The sequence below is a fragment of the Hippoglossus stenolepis genome, chromosome 14 (assembly GCF_022539355.2).
Source record: "Hippoglossus stenolepis isolate QCI-W04-F060 chromosome 14, HSTE1.2, whole genome shotgun sequence".
Lineage (NCBI taxonomy): Eukaryota > Metazoa > Chordata > Actinopteri > Pleuronectiformes > Pleuronectidae > Hippoglossus > Hippoglossus stenolepis.
The window spans coordinates 15951820-15975952 of record NC_061496.1 but is presented as its reverse complement, the minus strand read 5'-3'; the positions used below and the strand labels follow the sequence as shown (position 1 = coordinate 15975952).

The window sequence follows — 24133 nt, the reverse complement described above, 5'->3', positions numbered from 1 at the left end:
TTAACGCAAGGGCGCTGAACTAAGAGACCTTGGGGTAAAATCTGGTGTTAATCAGACAGAAACAGTTTAATGTTAATGGACTTTAATGACTCTAAAGTTCTCAGTGCAGCCTGAAAGTGGTGGGGAAACATCCTGACTCCCTGAAGCCCTGAAACTCTGCCTGGGGGTCACGCTGGTGTTGAGTCATGATAATTCTGCTAAGGCCCCATTCAGGTTTAAAAGAGTATTTGATGAGCTGTACGTTTTGTCTTCTGTATTCTCTCTATATGTGTTCAGTGTGGGACCATCACCTCGGTGACATGAAGATATTGACGAATATGCTTAGACCTTACTAATGTGTTTGCTATTGGTTCCAATATAAATCTCACCAAGAGCAGGGAAAGGGTGAAGTTCTCAACAGCACTGAACAGCTGTTTGCACTATGTTGCTTTAATGAGAAGTGCATCATGGGATAAGATCATGTAAGGGTTCCCAACCCTCAGAACTGGCTCTCCCAGTAAAGCCAGAGCCCTGAGGTGGATGTAATAAATCTAGATAACTTCAGATAATTAGGTCAGTTTTTTATTCCTTCCTATTTTTGCTCTGACAGTAAAGTTTGTGCCTGCTTTACTGCTCCCAGGCTCCTCCCTATCGGTCTGATCTTTAGTGTTTGAGTCACTTAAACAACAGACAGACCAAAGTCAGGGTTTGCAAGGAAGGGAGAGAAAAATCCAGCCAACCGCGGAGAGGTTTTTCTCTCCTGCTCCTTTGCACGCGTGTGCGTAAAAGCTCCGAGTCTGGTGGGATACAGCCAGAGAGGAGCCAGAGAGGAGGAAGTTGGAAGGAGGGACCAGAGCAGCAGTGGCGTGGTGCTGCCTGAGTGCTGGGAGAGAGGAGCAGAGCTCAGACGCTTCCAGCTCTCCTATATCCACAGATCTCTTCAGTTTACTTCAGTCCCTGCGCTTTGTTTCCCCCAAAACGCAGGAATGCGCGTAAAGGGACGCACGACTCCTGCGTTGCTGCTGCGTACCAGCGAGTCAGACATGAGTTTTTAAACACGCAGCGGTTTTAACAGGGTGGAAACACCTTTGCTGTCAATGTCAGCACAGGTAGTGAAGAGGATCCCGGAAGAACACGTCGTGCAGGTTACTGGTTTGTTTGCATAGCCTGCGCTTTTTCTCCAAAGCGATCGACCGCAGATGGACTTGTTTCCTTATTCCAAAAGTAGCTGTTACCTTTTCTAGTTTTTGATTTTTGTAACTGAAAGTAAATAAGCGGAAAAGATGAAGGAGCTGGGGAAGAAGAAGCTGTACGTGGTGGTGGACGTGCTCTGCGTTTTAGTTGGTAAGTTAAGGACACGAACGCGTGGCTAACCTTTTATTTGTGAAAATGCATTTTACTGTTGACAGGAAGAACTGACGATCAACAGCAGTGTCTTGCCAGCAGCTCGTGTGTCTGTGTGTGTCTGTGTGTGTGTTTTGCGTCACATAATCAACGTAGGAATTAATTTAATAGCCTGATCCCTGCAGTGTCACAAATGACACGCAAGCATCTTTGTAATTTTAAGATCCAACCTCCTCGGGATGTTTAAAAGGCGCAGCTGAGTTTCCATGCACAAGACTCATCTGTCAAGTCATCATGTTGTTTGTGCTGATCCCACTCTGGACTCATTCGGGCGGAAATGTGACACATGAACATGCGCCAAACACAAGAGGAAATCTCCTCTCATGCTTTCTGCACACCCCAGCAGCAAAAAAAAAGAAAAAACAACTTTAGCAGGACGTTACAGAGCCTCAGGAAACAGTGTGTTTGTTTATGGAAATTTGATATGCATGTGTGAGCTCCGCTTATTTCTCATTTTCCTCAGCATGTTGTTTGCCAGCAGTCCTCTGAAGAATATACAGACCTCGCCCATGCTCTGCATGTCTCAATATATTACTTCCATTTGTTCTCTCATTGTTTTGCATACAAGGAATCTTTGTTTTTTCCAGGAATAATAATCTGTCTTTTTTTCTTTTCCATTGCTGTGGTAACTAGAGTGCATCATTAGTATAATAGTTTCTGTCTCCTTCCTCCTCTGAGCAATGACCAAATAATGAGATGTGAGAAGCTGAATCATATCAGTGACATGTATTGTGGTTATAGTTCCACATTGGTCCTCGCTTTGTTTTTTTTTACCATCAGTCTGTAATGAATAGAGCTGAATAGGGAATTCTATGGAGGACCACAGTGTAAAGCATTTCAGTAATTTATTTCTAATTGGACTATTAAACAGGGAGCTCATAAATAATTTAGTTAAAAAAAGTATGCAAAGGAGATTTTTTTAATGGAAAAAGCAGATAATTGATATTTAACAAACACTAATGAATATATGATTCCATCAATAAATGGGTCACATTAACAGGCTAGAGGTCAATAAAAATCAACTTAAAACTAGAATGATGAACAAACCTTCACTAAGGCCCAACAGTCCTCTTGAATTCAATCAAGCTGCCTCAAAACTCAAACACACATAGACATCAGTCCTCTAAATATGCCATATACTGTATGTTCTCATCAAAAATCCTTGAATTAGTTTCTGGGACACTGTCATAAAATGCTTTATCTTGCAATGGTAAAGAAAGTGGGAAAAAAAGAATCCTGGATCTCGCCCTGATCCGGATTTGCTATGGGTTATTTCCTGATCCACACCACATCCTTCTACTACGTTTTGTGGTAGTCTATCAGTAGTTGTTGTGTAATTCTGCTAATTACCAGACAGCCAGGGAAACGTTTTAAAAAGAACCTCCGTGGCAGAGATCACAATCATTGAAACGTCATTTAAAATGGATTAAAATACCGAAACAGATTAAGAGACTGCAACTATTTATACGACACCTGCAGTCGTCCATAAAGATGATGATAAGCTTCTGATAACATCTATATCACCACTACCCTGTGAGGAAGCTGTTTGCAGATGCAACCACATTATAATAATCTGTTCATGTGGTGGGACATTGGTCTACTACTGTACCGTGACAGGCGTGTGTTGCACAACAGTGAGTCCTTTAGCGGCACGTTCATCCCTTGTTGTGTCTGTGATGTAGCAGCGAAGCAGTGGAGGGAGGATGCAGACGAGGATGGCGGCTCATGCGTGTGCAGATCTGCTCGGCTGTGCGGTTTTCCCGGAGGTTGCAGACCTTTTCACGGGGGCTTAGGGGGTATTTTTCTCCAACTGTGGGAAGATCTGCAGACTGCTGAAGTTGATAAGCCTCTCCATTTTGCTGTCACAAGTCTGGGATTAACGTCTGGGCTGGGTTTGGTTTAATGGTCAGGTCCGGATGACTGCATCCCACCCGCTGCCTCTCCCTTCCCTCTTTGCCACCCACGTCTCCCACCCAAATAATCATCAAGCCAACCCCAAGCTTATGTGAGGTTGCCCCAGCCATGTAGCAACAACATGGTGGAGCTTGTAATTATGCTGACCATTGGCCCATATGGAAACAGACTTCTGACTCGGGTTTCGTCTGCATAGTGGAACTATTTACATTTCTTTTAATCCCAAAAATCAAAATCGCTTGTGAATCTGTTTACATTGAATTTCATCTGCTCTGATTAGCATCTGTAGTTTTTCTACTTTCTAGTTTGAATTTATCCAACCTCTGACTCTAAATATTAATGTCCTGCTCTCCACTCGTGTAGCAATAGACTGTATATTAGGATGAACGACATGACAGCTCCCTAACTGAAGCCAGAGTGTCTCAATCACCACCTGGTGGCTGGCTGCAGTATAGGTTATAGGGTGACATTGGTTTTTTTTAGCCATCGGCGTGACCGTCACATATCTCTCATCAACTGTGTTTTATTAAGAAATCTTAAAGCTCAAATCAAAGTGATTTCTTGGCCTTGCTTTCTGTCACTCACACCCTGCCCAGCCCAGGTAAACTAACAACTGGTTGTGTCATATAAATGGACATGAGCCTTACTCTATTTTGTAAAACAATATTCGACACAGTCACTGAAACCCTTAATGGAGAAAACTTGTGCAAAAACCCAATTAATCGTTTGCTCTTTTTTTCTTTTTAGACACAAAATCTATTCGTGGTCTTGTTTAAAGATATTTGAGCTGTTGGCTCTGTTCAAATATCTTTCTCGGTCTTGAGTTGGTTTTGTTGTGTAAGCACACGTCCTCCTCCACTCTTTCTTTGCTTTACTCCTTCCCCCCCTCTCTTCAGTGTAAATACACTCCGTACAAATAGATGATGGGTGTTGGCTCAGAGAACAGAGGAAAAACCGGGATGAACTGTTCTGTGCCCACAGATCGTGTTCATAGGTGCAGCGCTGCGAGTGTGTGTAGCTTAAGGTCGGAGGAGGGGCGACGGCTCATGACTCAGCTGCTGGAGGAGATATGAATGGCAGCGAACTGTGAGTTTTGAGTAATGTGCAAGATACTCTAAGTAGTGTGAGCCTAAATGGCCGCGGGGCAAGGCATCGGTGTAACAAACGCTCAGGCACATACTTTGGTTTCCCTTGAAAATGCTCTTTGTTGTTATGTTAAGTACACTGTGACAAACCAGTTCTGTTCCTTAACAGAAGGAACAGTTCCCAGATGACAGATGTGCTAGAAAGATATTGTCTCAATAGTTATCCATTAGCCTTATAACTCTTATATTTCTTCTAAGAATGTTCCTGTTTTTGTTTTGTTGTTAATTCCTCTGATGTAGTATCCGATACTTGTGTTTTTGAGTTTCCTTTTCCAACTCGCACTTCAACAACAAGGCCGAAAAGTTTCCTCTAAACCTTGAACTTTTTTTGTAATTGACTTATTTATTACCTGATATAATAGAGCCTGCTCCCAAAGCCCCCACAGTAACACCAGAGTTATTACGTATTTCCTCACATTCTTTTCATCCTATCAGACTGCGATTACATTGTTAGTATCCTCATGTTCTGTTCCTTGACCTCGCTGGATGTCGGTTTGCCAGCAGCAGGGTCCTCAGGGAGCGGGGCCCCTCGTGTGGCTGCGTTGGGAAGAGTGATTGTGCTGAGTTCTCAGAGATAGCCAATGAGTGCACTTGATGGGAATTGTTTTTCTCTGGAGAATTGGGTCATGGAAACTGAAGCTCTTTTAACAAACAGACACATCCCTCCGAGAAATATGTCTATTTTTAGTTTTTCTTCTTCTAATCAAGTGAACCAGGATTTCTGGTGAACACAAAGTCTGCTTGAAAGTCACAAGGACCTTTTCTCATAAAGTTTCTCTTAAATCAGTACTTCATTATGTTTCAGACATTAAAGGAACTATTTTGCTATTTCTACATAGCTAGCATTAGCGGTTTCTTTCAATATAACAGAAATGTTGCAAGTTCAGCATCAAACTATTCCTTTACTCTCCAAGAGTTTTTTTTTTACAGCAATCGAAAGCAACGTCAGTGTTAACTCTTGTTTTGCTTCTATTTCTATTACTTACAGCTTCTACTGAAGTTAGCATGCTAACAGGCTAGCCCTGGCCCAGCCGGCCTGTTTTGCGCTTTCCGTCAGAGCGTCACTGTGATGTCCATAGACTATATATAAAGATGGAAGACATGACTGCTCCCCAAAAGTGAGGCCAAAGCATCTTGTCCACCCCCCAGTGGCTGGCTGCAGTAGCTTTAAGGCCATAAGTCCTGCCTACTACATGTTAGTTAATGGACTAAAAAGTCAAAGTAAACGTCACATAAGTCATTTTAGGTAGTTCTTACAACAGTGATGTATGTCCAAGTGCAACTTTTTCCAGTAAGTTTGTTTGTAATAAGTTATTTGATGCTATAAAAGCAGGGAGAAACTTCATGAATGACTGCTGGGACTGACTCACGATTGGTTGAGCATGTGTATCAGTGGGATCTTCATCCCCCACTCGCTACCATGCAGACCCCAAATGTACAAGATGGCAGTGTTTGCATTCCGGATATTTTGGCTTAATTTCTGTGTAGTGGGAAGAAGTGGTGACACGTTGTCCATCTTCAAACAGTCTATTGCGTTGTCCAGACGGTCCGGAAGAGGTAACACTGGTCAAAATGCATTTTATAAGCTCTCATCTTGTGCAACAAGCATCATCACAATGTGCTCCCAGCAAGAAACTACTTCTGGCAGCATTCCACTAACGCCAGCCCACTACACAGTTGATTTAAAAACACTGAGCTTGGAGAATATTTCGGGAATTTGGTGGAACAGTTTGACACAAGTGTAAAAACAATAAATGTGTATCTACTATATGAGTATTTTGAATGTTTTAAACACATTATTGATGATCAACTATAGCATCTTCCTGTGTCTTTTGATGGCAGATGGTTTAAATGCTGAAGAACCTTCCAACGTACGGTATTTTCTTCTATCCTGTAAAGTTAGAAATAAAACGTATGCTTAAAGAGAGGAGAGCCTGAGTGAGTGAGGACAGTTCCATTTTTAGCAGAGATTAAAGTTTTTGAAAAGTGCGAAACACTGTCACTAACAATGTCACTGGTTGTCCTCTTTGTATACAGTAATAACACCTTACTGTATATTTGGCATTGATATGCAGATGTCTCCAAAAAGAAAACACACAGCATCTCATTGAGAAGCTCTGTACCATTCAGGACAGTCGCACACTTGAACTCCTCCCGCTGAACCTTCATGGTTTGGGTTTAAACCTGTGTGGCCTATGTCTTTGATCACCTCCAAACCTCCAGACTCTTTGATTGCCAGCCCAGATTTAGCCTCACTCCCTCCCACCCGTTCGTCCGACCTCGCCTGCCACCCTGTCTCCTTATGCGCTGCTTGGAGCTAAGCATGCGTGAATGATGGACGGAGTGAAACAGCGGGATTAGAAATAAAGAATGGGCCACAGCGGCAGCAGGATTTGGTGTGACTGAAGTTGGGCGTTCCTCATGTGAATTAGAATTCCAGAGGCCAGCGCCGGCGGAGCTTGTAGGCTCAGCACATACCTTCCACATTAGTCAGTCCGGCTTGGGGTGACAGTTAGAAAGGAGTGTTGTGTTGTTTTGTTACTGCCAGTCATCTTTTAGAGGTCTTTAACATCACCTACTGTGTGTTTGGACTCTCGAGCTTTGGTGGCGTGAGTTTCTTTCAACAGACAATGTTTTGAGAGGAGCAAACAAAAGAGCGAGAGAGAGGGAGGAAAGAAAAAATTGGAAACACTGAGTGCAGCTAGAAGGAAAAAATGGTTGCCTCTGTGCTCGTCTACAGTGGGAGGGGGATGAGTTGGAAACAGGAGTCAGAAATGGAGACATGAGGGATGAAAAATAAAGAGGCAAGGAAAAGTATTCATGCAACAGGATACATGAGCTATGGACAGAAGGAAAAGATGGATCGGAAATTGAAACGAGAAAGAAGAAATGACCTCCATGCTGGAAAGACGAGAAATTAGAGTGGAAGAAATTAGATGGAGGAGCGTTCTGGCAAATGTTGCAGCTGCGACCCTGAAGGAAAGTTTTGTACCAGGCAGGGCAGCCCAGGGGCATGAGAACACCTTTCTCACAGCTCACACCACACACCACCACACACACACACACACACACACACACACACACACACACACACACACACACAGGCTTTACATGCCTCGAAAATATGCATACTGAAAACCCAGATGTATGTTTTTCAAAAGGAGGAGAATAATTGTCCGTCCATGTGGTTCTGCAGGTGCAGCAGGTTATGTCATTGTTATGAAAACAGGGCAAGTAGGTGTGAGGTACTCTCACACTATTGGAGCGACTTCCAAATGATTGTGGGAACTCAAGTCAAGGCGTCAACCTATTTTTCTGTAGTGGAAAAAAAAATGGACCAGGATGGGCAGATGCAGAGGTGAGAGAGGGAAAGAAATGGGAGAAAAGGTCATAAAAACGCAGATATGAAAACAACTAGATGGAGAAAAGCAAGGAGAAGACGTGACAAGCCTCGGATCTCAGCCCCGGAGTGTGATTGTGGTCCGAATGGTCCTGTGTAATTGCATATCTGCCGGCTAAATAAAGCTCCGTCCCATTGAGGCCTCTATATTTACAACCGAAGAAGTGTGTGGGAGGACACTGCAATCAAGAGGATGACTGAGAGGAGGACGGAGCTGCGAGAGAAGAATGAATGACTTTGAAGAAGACAGGAAAAAAAAAAGAAGCAGAATGGAGGATGTGAATGAGCAGTGGAATGAAGGAATGGATGCAAATATCTTCTTACGCAGACATTCTTACAAGGGTTTCAATTCATGCTAAAAATGTCTGATTGTCAGTCTCTCTTTTAAACCAAAATGAGTGGGTAAACCGTTTTTTCAAACATGAGTAAACCCGCTAACAAAAGACTCCTTTCTCATTACCAGTAGAGGAGTTAGGCTTTCTGGGGGTTTTTTTGCCCAGGCGAGTAATGTTCGACATCATAAATGCCCTGGAAGCTGAGAGGCTCTCTCACCTCGCTGTCTTGCCAGTGATGCACTTCGCACAATACGAAGAATATATCTCTGTTGTTCCCAAAATGTAAAACACAATAAGTACACAAATGTTTGTGGCTATTTATGCGCAAACTCCTGGAAGGCATCACAACATTTCAGTGTCAGCATCCAGACTGACAAAACAAAGAAGAAGAAGCTCGTTGTCACGTTTTGATCACTGCCGATCTGAGCCCAAGACGATAAAAACCTCTGTCTACTGCGGAGTCATGTGACCCAAGAGTGTTTGCCGATTGGAACCATTGACAGAAGCCAGATGTTAGTGGGTTTTCAGACCAGTGGAAAAGGGGCTACACTAAGAACCAATTCATAATGGGAGACACTGAGGTGCCACTGTGGATGGATGCGCTTCCCAAAATGGAATTGAAGCGTCTAAAATGTCTTCATCTGGGACAGGAAACCTCCAGCTCTGTGTCCTGCTAATTCAAGCAGGCTCCCAGGCAGGAGGTTTGACTGACCAATGGACATTAGCTTCCTGGCTCTATTTCAAAACTGTGGCAGCGTTGGCCATCCATCCATACATAGCAGCAGTTGTCGAGAAAGAGGGTTCGCCTGGCTCCCAAACAAGTACCTCAGCTTTTCCGTCATGTATAATGTATGTTCTTTTGGATTTTCCTCGACAAGAACGATCCACCACAGACGTCTGTGAGTTTAGCTGCAGCCAGAGACCCTGCTCCGTCTCTGAGTGGAAGCAGCTCTGGAGCACTGTCAGCGTGGGCTGTGGGGTTGTCCTTGTGGTATCCACGAGACCTATTTTGTCTGCAGTTGGATCTATTTTTTGCCCGTAAGCAGTTTGTGTATGTGTCTGCTCTCTAGGAGAAGGGCTGGTTTGTTTCTTGCAGGTATAATCCACAGGGACATTGATCAAAACACACACCTCAGGATGTAGGCATTCATTCTGGCAGTCCACACACTTTACATCATTTTTTTGGCGTTCTTTTATTTTCATCCAAACTTGTAATTTATGACCGACAACTTGACTCCGATTTCAGCTGAATTAGTGCTTTACTTATGAATACAGCAATGAAAAATTCATAACAATTTTTTTTTTACAAGCCAGGGGAGGACTATTGAAGGCCAGGTGCCCTGACTTCACTCAGCCTGTGAACTCTGTGGCAAAATCCCTGTTTGGTTTTAAGGTCTTAGTAAGCACAAAAAACGTATTAAAAACATTTAGCAAATGGCCAAACGGACGAAAACATGATACTTGAGAATTCACCGTTGACGGCTTACATGCAAAAACAGTGTTTAGGCATTCACGAGCACGTTAGGTGGAAGGAACTATATTTCACCACCGTCTGGCACACCTCTTTGAAGTTTGCACTTAATTTTTGTTCCGCTTCAACGTGATTAATGGTCCGGCTCTGGCAAGTGTTAAAAGCTTCATAAAGCAGTTTTGAAGTTGCAGTACCCTGTGACTTTAATGTAGAAATGATTATGTCCTTCTGCTGGTTTAAAGTGACATTTACCGTGCTCTATTAAATAAACATTCCTCAGGACTTTGTCTGAGCCAATCTCACACGAATCTTTCAAACCTGCTGTTACATATAATGCATTCAGAAAGTATTTAGACCCCCACACTTTTTTCAAAGAACATGTCCAACAAACTGCTGCAATTATGAAGAGTGCCTCCTTCATGCTCTTTCCATGAGCCCCCCCGCCTTTCCAAACGCAATAGTCTGAACATTTTCCAGAATTCATATCTGAAAACAGCTTTAAAGAGCTGGCTATAAAAAGGTCATCCAAAGAAGAAGGGCCTAAGACATGTGACCAAGCTCGTGACAGTGCAAGAACTCGCTCCAGAGTTTTGGGAGAAACCTTCAGAAGCACATTCATCACTGATGATGTTACTCACAGCTGCTTTTAGCCAAAACAACTTGCTCAAACAAAACCTCACCTTTTTAGTCGAGCCAAAGACTAATTTATCCTTCGTATCACACGTGGCTTTTGGCGCCGTATCAGAAATCCACTCTGCGATGATTCTTAAAGTCAAACTGAGACATTGGAATCTTTTTACTTTGTTTGGTTCCAGCAGCAACAAGGCTCTTCTTAGCTTTTAGTTATTAGCTCGCTCACCACAAATAATATAACTTAATAACATTGTCTCTGTCAGAATGTGGTCTGCTGCAGAGTTTCCTTGAAACTTGTCCAGTCGAGCTTCATGTTTCCAATAACAGTTGAAATGTGTCTTTTTCATCGCTACAACTGTGTCCACATCACAAACTGGGCTTGTCTTTCTAGTAGATTCATTTGTCTTGACCGTTGCCAAGACGATGCTTACAGTTACATTTGTTTGTTTTTCCTTCACCCTGACCATGAACTGACAGACACACAGCCACAAGGGACCACCGTGAAGTCTGCTATTTTATTCTACCACCGAAATAATAGAAGATACATTTTTTAGCTTTTTGTTCAGGTTTTTTTGTACTCATATTCTTTTAATGAGATGGATCAGATTGTTCAGGGTCTGTATACAACCAGGGGTCAGAGGTTCCCCATCCCTAAAATAAAGGGTCTGAAAATGTATATTAGTGTCATATAAATGTTTTTTTATTTTTAATAAGTTTGCCAAAAATAATTGAAATTCAGTTGTCTCTTTGGGGTTTCTGCGTTGTTTTTAACAATTTAGACAAGTATAACACAAGCATCTAACAAAATGTGAAAGAAGTCACGGATTTGAATTATTCTTGTAATCACTCTATATATGATATTTATCCTTCTGTTTTGTTTACAGTTCCAATGTCTTTTTAATGTTAGGCTAAATGCAAACATTACAAGTAGCATAAAAAACATATTAGAACCGGGTATGGTCCGATGTAATATGTGGAAATAGATTTCATATCACCATGTCCTCCCATGACTCTATCAAGTTGTCAGAGCAGCAAACCCCAAAGAAGGACAACGTTCCTTTTCATTTCTGCCAATGCAAACACCCTGATAGCAAAGTATAATGTTTTCAGATAAAGATTTAAGGTATTTTACAGGCTGGGTGTGGAAATGTTTAAAATAATATTTAAAAGATTCGTAGCATCGGAGCCGAAAAGATAATTTAATGGCTTTCTTTTTCTTTCATTGCAAAAATATGTTAGGTCCTTCAGAGAATATATTAGAACCTTAAGATATTTGTCACAATAATACCTCCTGAATGAAACTCCATCCACTCTCACTGTCTTTGATGTGACTCCAACCCTTTGTCAGTGACCGGGAAGAGAAGGGGAGGTAAACCAGCAGCATCAGTTTCTTAACATTACGTTCCTGTTCTCGACAGCTGGAAGCAGGATGCAGGATACAGGTGCAGAAGCTGCCTTCCAAAACCCACATCAGTAGATCCAAGTCAGGTTGATCCCCCGAGACGCCTGAGACAGGATGTCAGCTAAAAGACCCTGTATTGTGCTGTGGTTTTTACAAACAGGATTTGGGTGAATATAAAGCAGAGTTTCTGAAGCTTTCTGCAGAGGACATGGTTTCACTTTGCGTACAAGCAGAACCTCTGGATGTGGAACAAGATGCACATCAGTAATATAAAATGCCTTTGACTTCAGACCAGATTTCTGTTGGTCAGTCAGTCAGTCACTTTCCTCTCCGTCAGTTTGTCAAAACAGCATCCGACCACATCTCATTGTAAGACCAACCCACCATGGCTGCTCTAAACGACAACTGCTATCCGAAGAACGTGGGCACTGTGTGGGAAGACGACAGCTGCATCGGTTTCAAACTAGCAAAGACACGTGTTTCCTGCCTTTTTCAAATGTTGTAAAAAGACAGGGGCTTTTTTTGTGTATGAATACCGAGTTGAAATCACTTGGTATCTCTGCATGTTTTTTCCTTCCTTGTTGGACCAGTCTAAACCCAGCTCCTACCAAGGTCGGGTTACCATGTGTGATGATGTGTTTATCCTATAGAACGCTATTGTTTATTCTCCTCTCAACACAAAGCTCCTGTTTTTCAGCAGAGACAGACACTGAGCCAGTGAGACTCTTTGTCTCTATGGTGTCTGTGAGGAACATGTGTGCAATTGGCATGTCACTAAACAATGTCTGTTCTCATCTCATGTTGTCTCGTGTACTTTACATGCAGGGTCAGACATGAGCAGGACCCAGACACTGCATGGTTCTGTAATGATTGTTACCTCTGCCAAGGAGGTTGTGTTTTCAATGCTCTTCGTCTGTCTGTTCTCAGGATTAGGCAAAAACTACAGATTCTCTTGAAACTTGGTGGAATGGTGCGTCTGGGCCAAAGAGGAATTAGGGGGGGGGGGGATTTTTTCCACTTTTTTTAACACTGTGGCTTTTGTGTCATTTTTGTGAAATTTTATTTATAGGGAAAGATCTTTATTCAGTTACTGTACGGTAACAAATATTCATTTTAACTATATCAGAAAACGTCTGTCTACATGGTGCAAAGTATGTATTTGATCTGAATACAATATGGTAATAAAGTTGTCAGTCAGCCTTGGCCTGAGGTATGGGAGTGCCCTTCTAGTAGTTTATTGTGTATAGCACTATTTCTTATGAGAATTTCTTGACTTCATTTGTTAATTGGTGGTTTATTACAAACATATTGAACTTGGAAAGACTCAATCAAAACTGTCAAAAATTTAAAGGGTGTCATATAATTCCCATCTGGACTTTCTGCTGAACAATCTGTTCCGTGCAAGTGTTTCTAAAACTCACAGCATTCATGACTTAATACTAAAGTACTAGTCATTCTGTTTTTCTGCCTTCATGATGAGAGTTTTCTGGGTGGAGGTAAAAACCCAGTTGTGTTCACCTCAGCTGAATCCTGATCCACCGTCCACTTGTATATTTTCCTTCAGTCTCCGTCTTCTCATCAGTCAGTCTCACTGGAAGTCCTCCTGGAATTATGTCAGCTGCAGGCGTTTTTCGAAAGAATGGGAGGGGTGCACTTTCTCATTTACACAGAAATGTAATACTATTGGTGGGTGCAGCCCTATTCCACGGCTGTTTTTCTTGCATTTAGTGTGCGGCTGTATGGCATTTCCATAATGGGCCCAAGACTGTCTCTGCCTGCTATGTGCATGGTGGTGGTAGATGTCAGGGTGGGGAATGCATTCCTCACTAGGGCTGCAGCTCATAAGAATTTTAATCAGTTCATCAGTTCAACTCGTATATTTTTATTTACATATTCTATTAAATATCAAGTAAAGCTAAATATCCATTGCAGGCCACCAGACTGAAAGAATTAATCAATGACCAAGTAAAATGGCACTCAGTGGAGCGCATACCAACGCCAACGCCCAGCAGTCCCCCTTAAATTCAATCAAGCTGCACACAATTACACACACTCATAGATACCAGTTCCCTAAATATACATCTGGATCAATGAATTGTTCCTTGGAAATAGGTGAAAATGTCAAAAACTAAAGTTAAAGAAAGTGATTAAGAAATTTTGATCCAATCCGAAGTTTAAAGTTTTTTCTTTGGTGGGAAATGCACTCAGTAGATTTTATGTAATCCTTCTGACAAACCCCCCAAAATACTGACCTTGGTGGAAACATAACCACTGTGGCGGATGTAATCATTTTGTCTTGATTAGTTGGATTTGGTCGGAAATAATTTGTAAATTGAGCCACAGGAAAATAATCTACATCTATTTTTTTTATCAATTAATCCAGCTGCTCTTAAACTGTGCACAGGGAATTAAATATTGTACAGTTTTGCCACATCACATTTGACTTAAATCTTATTATCGGTAATCTAATTTGCATATTATTCAGCAATGGAAATATCCATTACCTGCAGCTTCAAACTGGACAAACAACTTATTTTAGCACTGCTCCACTTTCACCACCAAAGAGTCTCAGGTTGGAAGAATCTGTTCTGGCTTTTGCAGTTGTTCAAACGAGGTCTTTCTCCCACAAGCTGTTGCTGCCTGGAGTCGTTCTCCACCCAAATCTCTTTATTATGAAACACTCTCCATTCTGGCCTTGAGTAGCGGCAGTAAAAAGTTAGAAGCAGGATCAGTTTACAGCGAAAGTTTCCAGTGAAAAATGCAAATGTTCAATGTAGCTCATCAAACCTCTCCTCCCCTTTTAGCATAGTTCACGTCTCTGCTGCCTGATCATAGTTTTAGTTCAAAAGTCCTATATTTATATTAATATCTCCTGGATGTATGATTATGGAAACTTGAGCTGCAGATTTTATTTGCCATGTTTGGAAGAGAAGACAATATATTTAGTTAAAGACTGAGCTATAAGATAACATGTAATTTTGTAATGAAAGGAAATGCTTGAATACTACAACCTACGAAGACTGGGCACTTGCATGATTCAAACATACAATACAATTCAGAACAGTAATAAAATGCATAAACAACAGGTTGTACAGTAAATTACTTCAAAGAGGATGAGCAAGAAAACATCTAAATTAAGTAATTATTTTATAACCAAGTAAACATTTGTCTAAGATTTTATTTATATTCCTTTTATTGGTTTCAACGTGTGTGTGTGTGTGTGTGTGTGTGTGTGTGTGTGTGTGTGTGTGTGTGTGTGTGTGTGTGTGTGTGTGTGTGTGTGTGTGTGTGTGTGTGTGTGGTGGATGTTTCCGAACATCTCAAGGACTTCACTCGAGCTCTCAGGAGCCTAAACGACTATATTTGGTCTTATTTTCTGCACACAGCCACATTAAATGAGCCTCACTGGAGTGTGTGTGTTGTGTCTGCATTAATTTGCGTACCGTCTTGTAAGTGTTTGTATGATCTTGTCAGATTTTTTTTTTTTTTTTTTACATTTACCCACATGCCTGTGTATATAAATAAATTTTTTCCCTCTGTTTATTTTTGCAGTTCCTTGCTGTGCATTTCTACCCCGCCATTTAACTACCAAATGTTTTTTTTGTCTCCTTTGTGGGTTGTTTCATCATTGTGATTTTAGAGCTCGAGCTCCAGCGGGGGAGAGAAAACAATTTATCTATCCTTGGAGAAACATTTTCACTTCCCAGCTTAAGAAGTGATGTCATGTCTGAAAACCTGCAGCAAAACAAAGAGACAAATGTGTTATTTTAAGTTCATTAACTTGGAATAAACCTTGTTTCTGGTCTTGGCAATGTCCAAGCTCCATATATCACTTTAAGGGGAACAGCACGGTTTCTCCATATATAGTGAATATTCACTTTTAGCTTTGTGTATGACCTGGCTTGTTCTTATCTGAGAGTTTTTCTTCTGTTTTGCTTTAATTTCAGCGGCACTGCCCTTCATCATTATGACCATTGTGTTCAAGCCATATGAAAGGGGCATCTACTGTGATGATGAGAGCATCATGTACCCATTAAAACCAGACACCATCACCCACGGCATGCTGGCGGCCGTCACCATCTCCTGCACGGTCATCATTGTAAGTCTCACCCCAAACATCAATCTTCCCTCTCTTCTCTTTCTCTGAGAGTTTCATCACATCCATTCTCAACTTTAGGAACTGGCTAAAGTGTTGATGTATGAGGAAAAGTAACTGTACTTCTTTTTCTCCCTGTCAGATCTCCTCTGGAGAGGCGTACCTGGTTTACAGCAAGAGGGTTTACTCTAACTCAGACTTCAACCAGTATGTAGCCGCGCTCTACAAGGTCGTGGGCACCTTCCTGTTTGGGGCAGCCGTCAGCCAGTCGCTGACCGACCTCGCCAAGTTCACCATCGGCCGTCCGAGGCCTAACTTCATGGCTGTATGTGCCCCCAAGGCCTGCACGGGATACATCGCTTTGATCAACTGCACAGGCAAACCGCAGGACGTCACCGAGTCAAGGTAGAAAGAGAACTGAGTTTTTACTTAGAACAATGTGCTCAGAGAGGAAATGAGAATAGCAGTCAATAGAGCACATATCTCTGCCAAGGCCCAACGGTCCCCTTAAATTCAACCAAGCTGCACCAAACTCTACACTCATAGATTTCAGTTCCTTTATGCTGATTTGGTTTTTCTAGTCCATGAATTATTCCCTGGGTGAAAATGTAAAAAAAAAAAACGCCCTAGCTTGTAATGTTAAAGAAAGTTAACAAAAAAAATCCTGGATCTGCCCCCGGATACAGATTTGCACCATAAAATTCGTTCATCATTTTATTTATTATAAATAGCTATAAATACAACAAAAACACAAATACAACCAAATATATAGAACCCTAGATAAATTTGTTTTGCTTTAATGACAATGATGACCATTCGATTCCTCAGTATAAAATGTGATTCATTTGAGTCTCTGTCTTTTCCAGATTGTCCTTCTACTCTGGTCACTCCTCTTTTGGGATGTACTGTATGCTCTTCCTTGCAGTAAGTACCACACACAAGCCTCAGTCCTAAAACACAATGTAAACATGCAACAGTAAATATAGATGTGTCACCATGCCACCATCTCAGTGTGACTCAGGCATGAAAGTCCCCAGATGGTCTCCTCATGAGAACAGATTTATGCATTTGGATCTGCAGTCAAGGGCTTATTGTTGTGACCATGAAAAGGCTCATAGATCCAGTTTCTGCTCGTGGACACAAAAAGGGACAAGGCAAGAGTTCAGAGGAGGAATGTGGACAGTGAGAGACGGGATCTGGAGACGTCTGGTGCCTTTTTCCCAGCAATGATGAAGGCAGAGCATGTGCTGCTGCTGTGTTCTGTATCCACTTCATTGCCCTTGGCCCCGTTTCTTTCTGTTAAAAGCCCTGCAGGCACTGGACAGTGAGTTTCAGGAGGCCAAGCAAAGCAACTTTGTTCCGTTCAGAGAAAAATTCCATCCGAGAGAGACAGAAGGATCTCTCCAGCTAGTGTCCTGTCGGTAGTCTGGTCTGCACTCTCTTTTTGCCAGATGAATAAGAGCTAAGCTGTGATATCCAGGCTGCAGGGTTCAGTGCAGAGAGGCTGTGAGGCACGGGGGCTGACCGTAGTGCGATGCCAAGTTTTGCACCTTCAGCAGTAACCAAGCAGACGCCCAGTGACGTCTGTGCTGTTGCCAGGTTTATACGTATTTTGGCATCTGCTGCACTCCAGTAAAATAATGGGTTTCAGTTGTGTAGTGGACATAAATTAGCCTCATACTCAACACCCTTTTACATTAAAATTCAATTTGAGACGTATACCAGCTACTGTTTCTGCCTTAGAGACACATGAACTCATGCTTTACGTGAATAGACGTTTTTATTATTGGTGTTTGCAGTGAAACAACATGTACTTTGAAACCTGACAGTAGGGCAGACTAATTGTTTAAGCATAAACACAGAAACTTGACTGCTGCATGACTTCACTGCTATTTCATTAATGCAAATAATATTTTTCTTCCTTCCTCTTCCCCTCATCCCCGAACCATCTCCCACTCTCTTCTCCTCCTCCAGCTTTACGTGCAGGCCAGACTGGTGGCTAAGTGGGCTAGACTCCTCCGGCCCACAATCCAGTTCTTCCTGGTAGCCTTCGCGGTGTATGTGGGTTACACCCGCGTCTCTGATTACAAGCACCACTGGAGCGACGTGCTGGTGGGGATGCTGCAGGGAGCGCTGATCGCTGTGCTCAACGTGAGTTCAACTTCATTCAAGGAAATTCCCTGCACATCGAAAGAATGTCTGCACTGTACTTTTGTGACATTAGTCGGTATATTCGCCAAATGATGCTCTTCTAGTGAGTCGGAGTCCCGTGTATTTTCTGCCAGTTCACAGCAATATAAACAGTGAAAATGATCTTTCCCCACAGTTTCAGTGTCCAACTGCAGCATAAGAAACATAAATATTTGCTTCCCGTACCTGTTTCAAAGTAAAAGCCCTCTGGCGTTACTGTTGACTGAATCCAGTCATTTGTTGTAACAAGGTTTTGGAGGAGTTGAAGATGCACGGCTTCATACCATAGTGTGCTGGCATTTAGTTAAGTTCATAGGCCGACAGAAAATATGGTGGCCATACCAGAAACCTCACTTGGCAGCTCTGCAGAATGTCCACTGCAGACACACTTCCTGTGTGAACAACAGGCGCCTGAGAGATGCAGCAGATCTGCAACACAGCTGTCAGGCGCTGCACACACACACATGGTGTTAGAAACGTCATCAACACGCCCACATGCTGGCTGTGAATCCTCCAGATTCTGCTGATGTGATCTCGCATGGGCTCATTTGGACTTATAGTTTTTATTAGGGCCCTGGCAGAGGAACCCCAGAGAATGTCCAGAGCTTCTGACACAACCATTTGTGTTTTCACATACTGTCCCTCCGGAAAATGTCAGGAGATTATCTGTAGTTCAGTGCATGTTTGAAAGCAGCTACAGTTTCTTATCTCGGATCCTCCTTCAGTCCTGAGTTTAACAGATTCACTGACAGAGGAAGCAAAGGAGATTTTATACCTGCTCAGGTCTCTTCCTGTATTTATTTGGAACCCGTAGAATCTACCTGATGGAAGCAGTTCATGATCTGAGTACAGGACGTGAGCATAAGCTTTTATTTTATTCCAAAAACATTTACCTCGTATTTGTGAATCAGTGCTCACGTGGAGAGCTTATAAGATGTTTGAATTTTCTATGAAGTGTTTCCAGCCTCGTACCTGTTGAAATCTTGCTCCTGTGGTTTCAGGCTTTAGGCAAAGCAAACACGGGTTGGACTGTCCACATCATAAGAAAGACATTTTATGGAAATCTGAACCGTCAACGATACTCCTTCCTTTAAAGCAGAGCAGCTGCTAGTGAATCAACATTTCTGCTTTATTTCATTCTGGCAGTGAAACACGTGTGTAGACGGGAAGTATGAGTGAAGCGGAGTGTGACAGAGGCAGAGTGTGACTTGACACGAACACACACACTCACACCGGCAGGTTCTTCGTCCATTCCCCCCCACTCCATCCAGCTGGGCTCCTTTTATTGTTTGGCCACTTCCCTGTTTTGATTGAACCACTGTCAGCACCGCCTTGTGGAAACTCCACAGTGTGTGTGTGTTTGTGCAAGTGCGTGCGTCCGTGTATGATTAATGGGGAAGTGAGCCCGCGCCTTTTCGGCCTTCACGTTGCTCCGCGCAATTAGAGACCCTCCTGGGCATAGTGTTTTACGGCCGACAGGGGTTGTGCCTGCTCTCTGTGTGTGTTCCTCTCAGATGTGCACGAGTGTTAGTGTGTCACTCAACAGCTGTGCACAGACCGGTCCAGATACATGTAATCACAGTTTCCAGACCTGCCCTCAATCCATATACCTCCTCTGTATCCGTCACACAGGAGACACTCCACAATCTCTGTGGGAAAAAATATCCACTAACCTACTCTTTCTCTCTTCTCCTCATCTTCCTCTCCACTTCCTGTCCTCTCCTCCCCTCCCCATCTTCTCCCTCCTCCTCATCCTCTTCTACTTCCTGTCCTCAAACACCTCCTCTCCTCTTGTGCTCCTACTCCTTTCTCCTCCCCCTCCTCCACTTCTTCCTCCTTCTTATCCTGTGCCTGTCCTCCTGCTCTCCTTCTTCTCTCCCCCTCCTCCCCTCTGCCTCACCTCGCTTCTTCCTCTCCTCTTCCTCTCCTCTTCTCTGCAGGTGTGCTTCGTGTCAGACTTCTTCAAGAAGCGTCCTCCACGTTGCACGAGGCAAGACACCACCGAAAGCGAGGAGCCGGAGAGGAAACCCAGCCTGCAGATCGTAGACTCTGAGCACACCAACCATTACAACTACCACCACAATCCTGGCCCTGTGTGATAGTGGGGGGCTGACGCTGGGGGGAAGAAAGGCTGCAGCCTGCAGATCCCAAACCTGTGTGATGGGGGTCCAACCCAGGGGTCTTCAACCGCCATCGACTCTTTGCTGGATGAGAAGTTCTATGACTATGAAATGTTAAATCTTGGCTACATGTGTTCCGGTCTACAACCAGACCTTTGTATCTCTGTTTGAAAGGAGTAAAGTTCGGGATCTGGTCTGTAGCTTGCAGCCTTCAAGCCCCCAGCTCTCTCCCTCTCTCTCTCTCCATACGTATCAACCACTCACACCCCCACCTGCTCCCCAACCACTGGACTGACTGAGGGGGCTGCGTCCCATCGCCAGGTCTCTGAGCCCCCTGTTAAAGGCGCCGCGATGACGTCCTGCTCTCCTGTAAGAGAGAGAGGAGCCTATTGTTTGTAAGACATCGTTGTGGATGTTCAAGTGTATTTGCTTAAAGCTGCATTGAGGGAAAAGAAAAACTCCAAACACACAGCAACAAAGCTATGATATATAGTTGCCTAATGAAGTGCTTGTGGCTACGTGTTAGCAGACAGGCGACACAGCAGAAGCAGAGAAACCTAGACGTGCCAATTACAGCCCTTTTCTGGCCATCGGATGAATGTAAGGCAGATTTTGACTTTGTGCTTATACATATATCGGCCCAACAACTTCCTCTCCTTAGCCATGTTGCAGGAAGTACAGCTGCCTATAGTTTTCTATGAAGTGTCAATAAGAGCAGTTTGAATCTGGAAGTGCCTTGGGATACCGTGGGCTTGGCTGTGGCAACTCATTTTTTACACTAATATCAAATATATCGCTTAATGGAGCTCTAATGTGTTTTGTATGTATGTTTTTTAATTTTCGTTTGGTTTGTTTTTCGAGCACCTTACGCTGGTCACTCGCCAGTAAGCAAATCGTTGACAACAGCTCACATTGGATGAGCTCATTTTCTCGCAGACTGAGCAGCTGCAGGCCATCCCAGCGCTGCTTTAACACAAGAGGTATATCAATCAAACCGACATGACATGCTATAAGCATCACCTGGAGATAAATCCATAGATCTGAAATAAGATGACAATAGGCTCCTGCCAGCTGTTTTAAGTGCCACACTAACAGATCTGGTGTAAACCATAAGCTCTGTCTCAATTCACGGGCTGCATCCTTAGGAGGCTGCATTCGAAGGCTGATTGCATCACAGCGGTACTTTACTGTCCCATTTCGAAGGCTCCTTCAAATATGGCCGACAAATGTTTCCTTCTATCCTCGAGAGAGGAGGGGTCCAACGGGTGTTCTCTAATGCTTGAGTATCACGCCTCAACTCAGAACAGCTAACGTGTTAAAAAGAAGGGCTTTAGAACTTTCTCGTCATGTCCAACTTCATCTCCGTTGCTGGGCAACAGCAATAGGGTGGGACGAGCTGGAGACGCTGATCACAGAAAGGAGACCAAACCATGTCATTTCGGTTCGGCCTTCACAGTCAACGGAGGTGGAGGTGGTCTTTGTGCAGCCCCTGCATTGAAACACAGCAATAGAGTTGATATGGATGGATGAAGCCTCTCCACGTCCTCCCACTATCCAGAAACGAAGCCAAAATATCCCCGATCAGGATATTGTAGCGATCAAGGTATTGAATCGCGGTAACAAGCTCCCGCCGACACAAGCATTCGACCAATCGTGAGTCAGTCCATGTCAATCATTGTTTTTATTGCATCAAATAAAACCAAACTTACAGGTTAAATGAACACTTGAACCAACATCAGTGTGCGAATAACCACCTTAAAAGGAATGTAAAACATCTTTGAAACTATTTATTGGCACGTACTTTGACTTTTTAGTTTGGTCCATGTCCCATCGGCTATAATGGAGGAGGCAGGATTTATGACCTATAGCGTAGTCAGCCACCAGGGGGTGATCAAGCTGCTTTGGCTTCACTTTTTGGGAGCTGTTAATTACTATGACAAAGAAGTGTCTACGTAGATGTGTCACTATTACTGATGTGTTCTTTAGATCAAGTCAGTCTTTAACAGTAGACTCTGTGCAGACTGGGTCAAATTCACCTTTAACAGTAGTGATGCTTTTCTAATATGTGCAAATTTATATGTGGCGTTGTGGATTGATATTATATTTCCCCTGTGTGTTATGGACTGCAGAGGTAGGAACCATTGATGCAGAAGTTCTGATGAACTTAATGCATCATACCACTACGACTATACTGCCAATCACATATTGACAAATCTGGCCTCCTTTTTGTTCGGTTTAGTTTTTCCGCTCTCTGTCTTGTGTTTTTATATAATTTCTCAAATAATAGTAATCAAAGAAGGATGAGACGACCATTTTGAAAATGGTGTTTAATTTATTTTAAATACAAGAAGCTTCTCTATTAACTTTAATAAGGTTGGAATTGCCAGCGCTGTTAAGGTTTTTTGTGCAATCACCCTTGCTTGCCACTATGAGCCAGAAATACTGTACTTTCTACTAATTCTATGAGACATGTTTCATGTTCTGTGAAGGATGTATATACGCTTGTATGTTTTTTATTTTCACATGTAGGCAGATTTTAAATTCACCTGTACAGTGTGCTTTATTTGGCCTGTGCCTTCACAGACTGGTCTTTATTGGAGCTACCACACAAATGGATCCGATTCCAGGTCCAAACGTGAGCCAGATGCCTTGGCAGGGCTTTCAAAATGCTGTTGTAATGATAATGGGTTACATACCCAACTGTGTTTTTGAAGCGAGTAACACAGCTCCATTCCCACTTCAAAGAATCGTCTACGTTCCTTTTCCCCTTCCTGTGTTGATAGATGGGGTTAAATTGTGAGTAAGGTCTCCTCTGCAGTTGGAGGAACGACGACAGATCACTCGGACCTCACAATTGATGGAGGGAAGAGAAAAAGAAGATGGAGGGAGATGGAGACCTCCACCTGATAGTGATTGTGAGGCCCTGAAGGTGGGCTGGGTCAAGGAGGAGGCGGGGTACTTTTAGGGGTGTGGGGTAGCCTACGGTAAACCTTGGGTCCCTGGGGACGACTACACATTTGTAACAGAGATTTACAACAAGAAACAGCTGGAACTGGTTGCGGTGAAGTGCTGTGCAACACCCCCACACACACACACACACACACACACACACACACACACACATCTAAATCATGTGTGCGTTACTGCATCCTGCAGACTAATGGCACAAATGAGGACGAGGATGTAGGCATTTGATTTCCCCCGCTGGAAACCCAGGTTCTCAGCTGGTTACGTGGCTCCATGTGTGTTTGAGGTTTTACTGGATCGGTGTTTCCGAATTGGCACCGGATGACCAATCTTTTATGTGTCAACTTGTAGCTATGGTTCATGTTGTTCTTTTGTGTATAGATTATATCTATAGTCTTTAAATCAGAGAATTTTAAATAAAGATATAATCCACATACAGTTCTGTTGTCTTGCTTTTACACATTTAAAGTCACACAGACAAAAATCACTAACCTCCAGTATGTCAAGACACCCCCATCCTGGGAGCTGTCCTCAATATCACTGCAAACACAACTATATGGTTTTAAATAGAATGATGATGTGCACTGAAAGCACTTGTGCTATAGTGTTATCAAATTCTGAAAGATTGCAACCCCTTCTCAAATGTCTGACAGTGGTTTGGTCCATTGCAATATATTCCTTAGTAAATACATATACTGTATGTACTTATACATACATGTAGATGGATGGATATATGGGTAGATACATTAGTAATAATGTTTTCCTCTTTATCTTTATTGTGTATATATTATTATCTATCTCTTAAATCTCTGGCTGTCAGCTTCACACTTGACATGACATGTTGAGGGTGCAAGGAAATGCAGTGTAAAAGAAATTGGTGCAATACGGACACCGGATACATGCAATATTAATAGGATTTTAATAAAGAGCACGTTGCCGCCAGTCGGACCGAGTTGAACATGTCTTCTTTATGTCCTCTTCTATGTGATGAGTAACAACACGTTGAGAAACTACAGGGACAGCGCCACCCTGCGCAAAACACTCTGATTTGAACAGGCACTACACTAGTACAAGTAA

The 24133-nt window shown here is 42.9% G+C and overlaps 1 protein-coding gene across 1 annotated transcript; it reads left to right on the top strand.

Moving 5' to 3' along the window:
• The first annotated feature begins 571 nt into the window (after positions 1-571).
• On the top strand, positions 572-23490 carry plpp2b (phospholipid phosphatase 2b). Its single transcript, XM_035176500.2, has 6 exons — positions 572-1323; positions 15631-15782; positions 15922-16184; positions 16646-16703; positions 17754-17930; positions 19910-23490. The coding sequence occupies exons 1-6, from the start codon at positions 1263-1265 to the stop codon at positions 20066-20068; spliced, it is 870 nt and encodes a 289-aa protein (XP_035032391.1). The 5' UTR covers positions 572-1262; the 3' UTR covers positions 20069-23490.
• Positions 23491-24133: the final 643 nt, after the last annotated feature.

Coding starts and splice junctions, on each gene's coding strand:
- plpp2b (XM_035176500.2), top strand. CDS start 1,263: ATGAAGGAGCTGGGGAAGAAGAAGCTGTACGTGGTGGTGGACGTGCTC. Junction 16,185..16,645: donor CAGGACGTCACCGAGTCAAG/GTAGAAAGAGAA, acceptor TGTCTTTTCCAG/ATTGTCCTTCTACTCTGGTC. Junction 17,931..19,909: donor CGCTGATCGCTGTGCTCAAC/GTGAGTTCAACT, acceptor TCTTCTCTGCAG/GTGTGCTTCGTGTCAGACTT.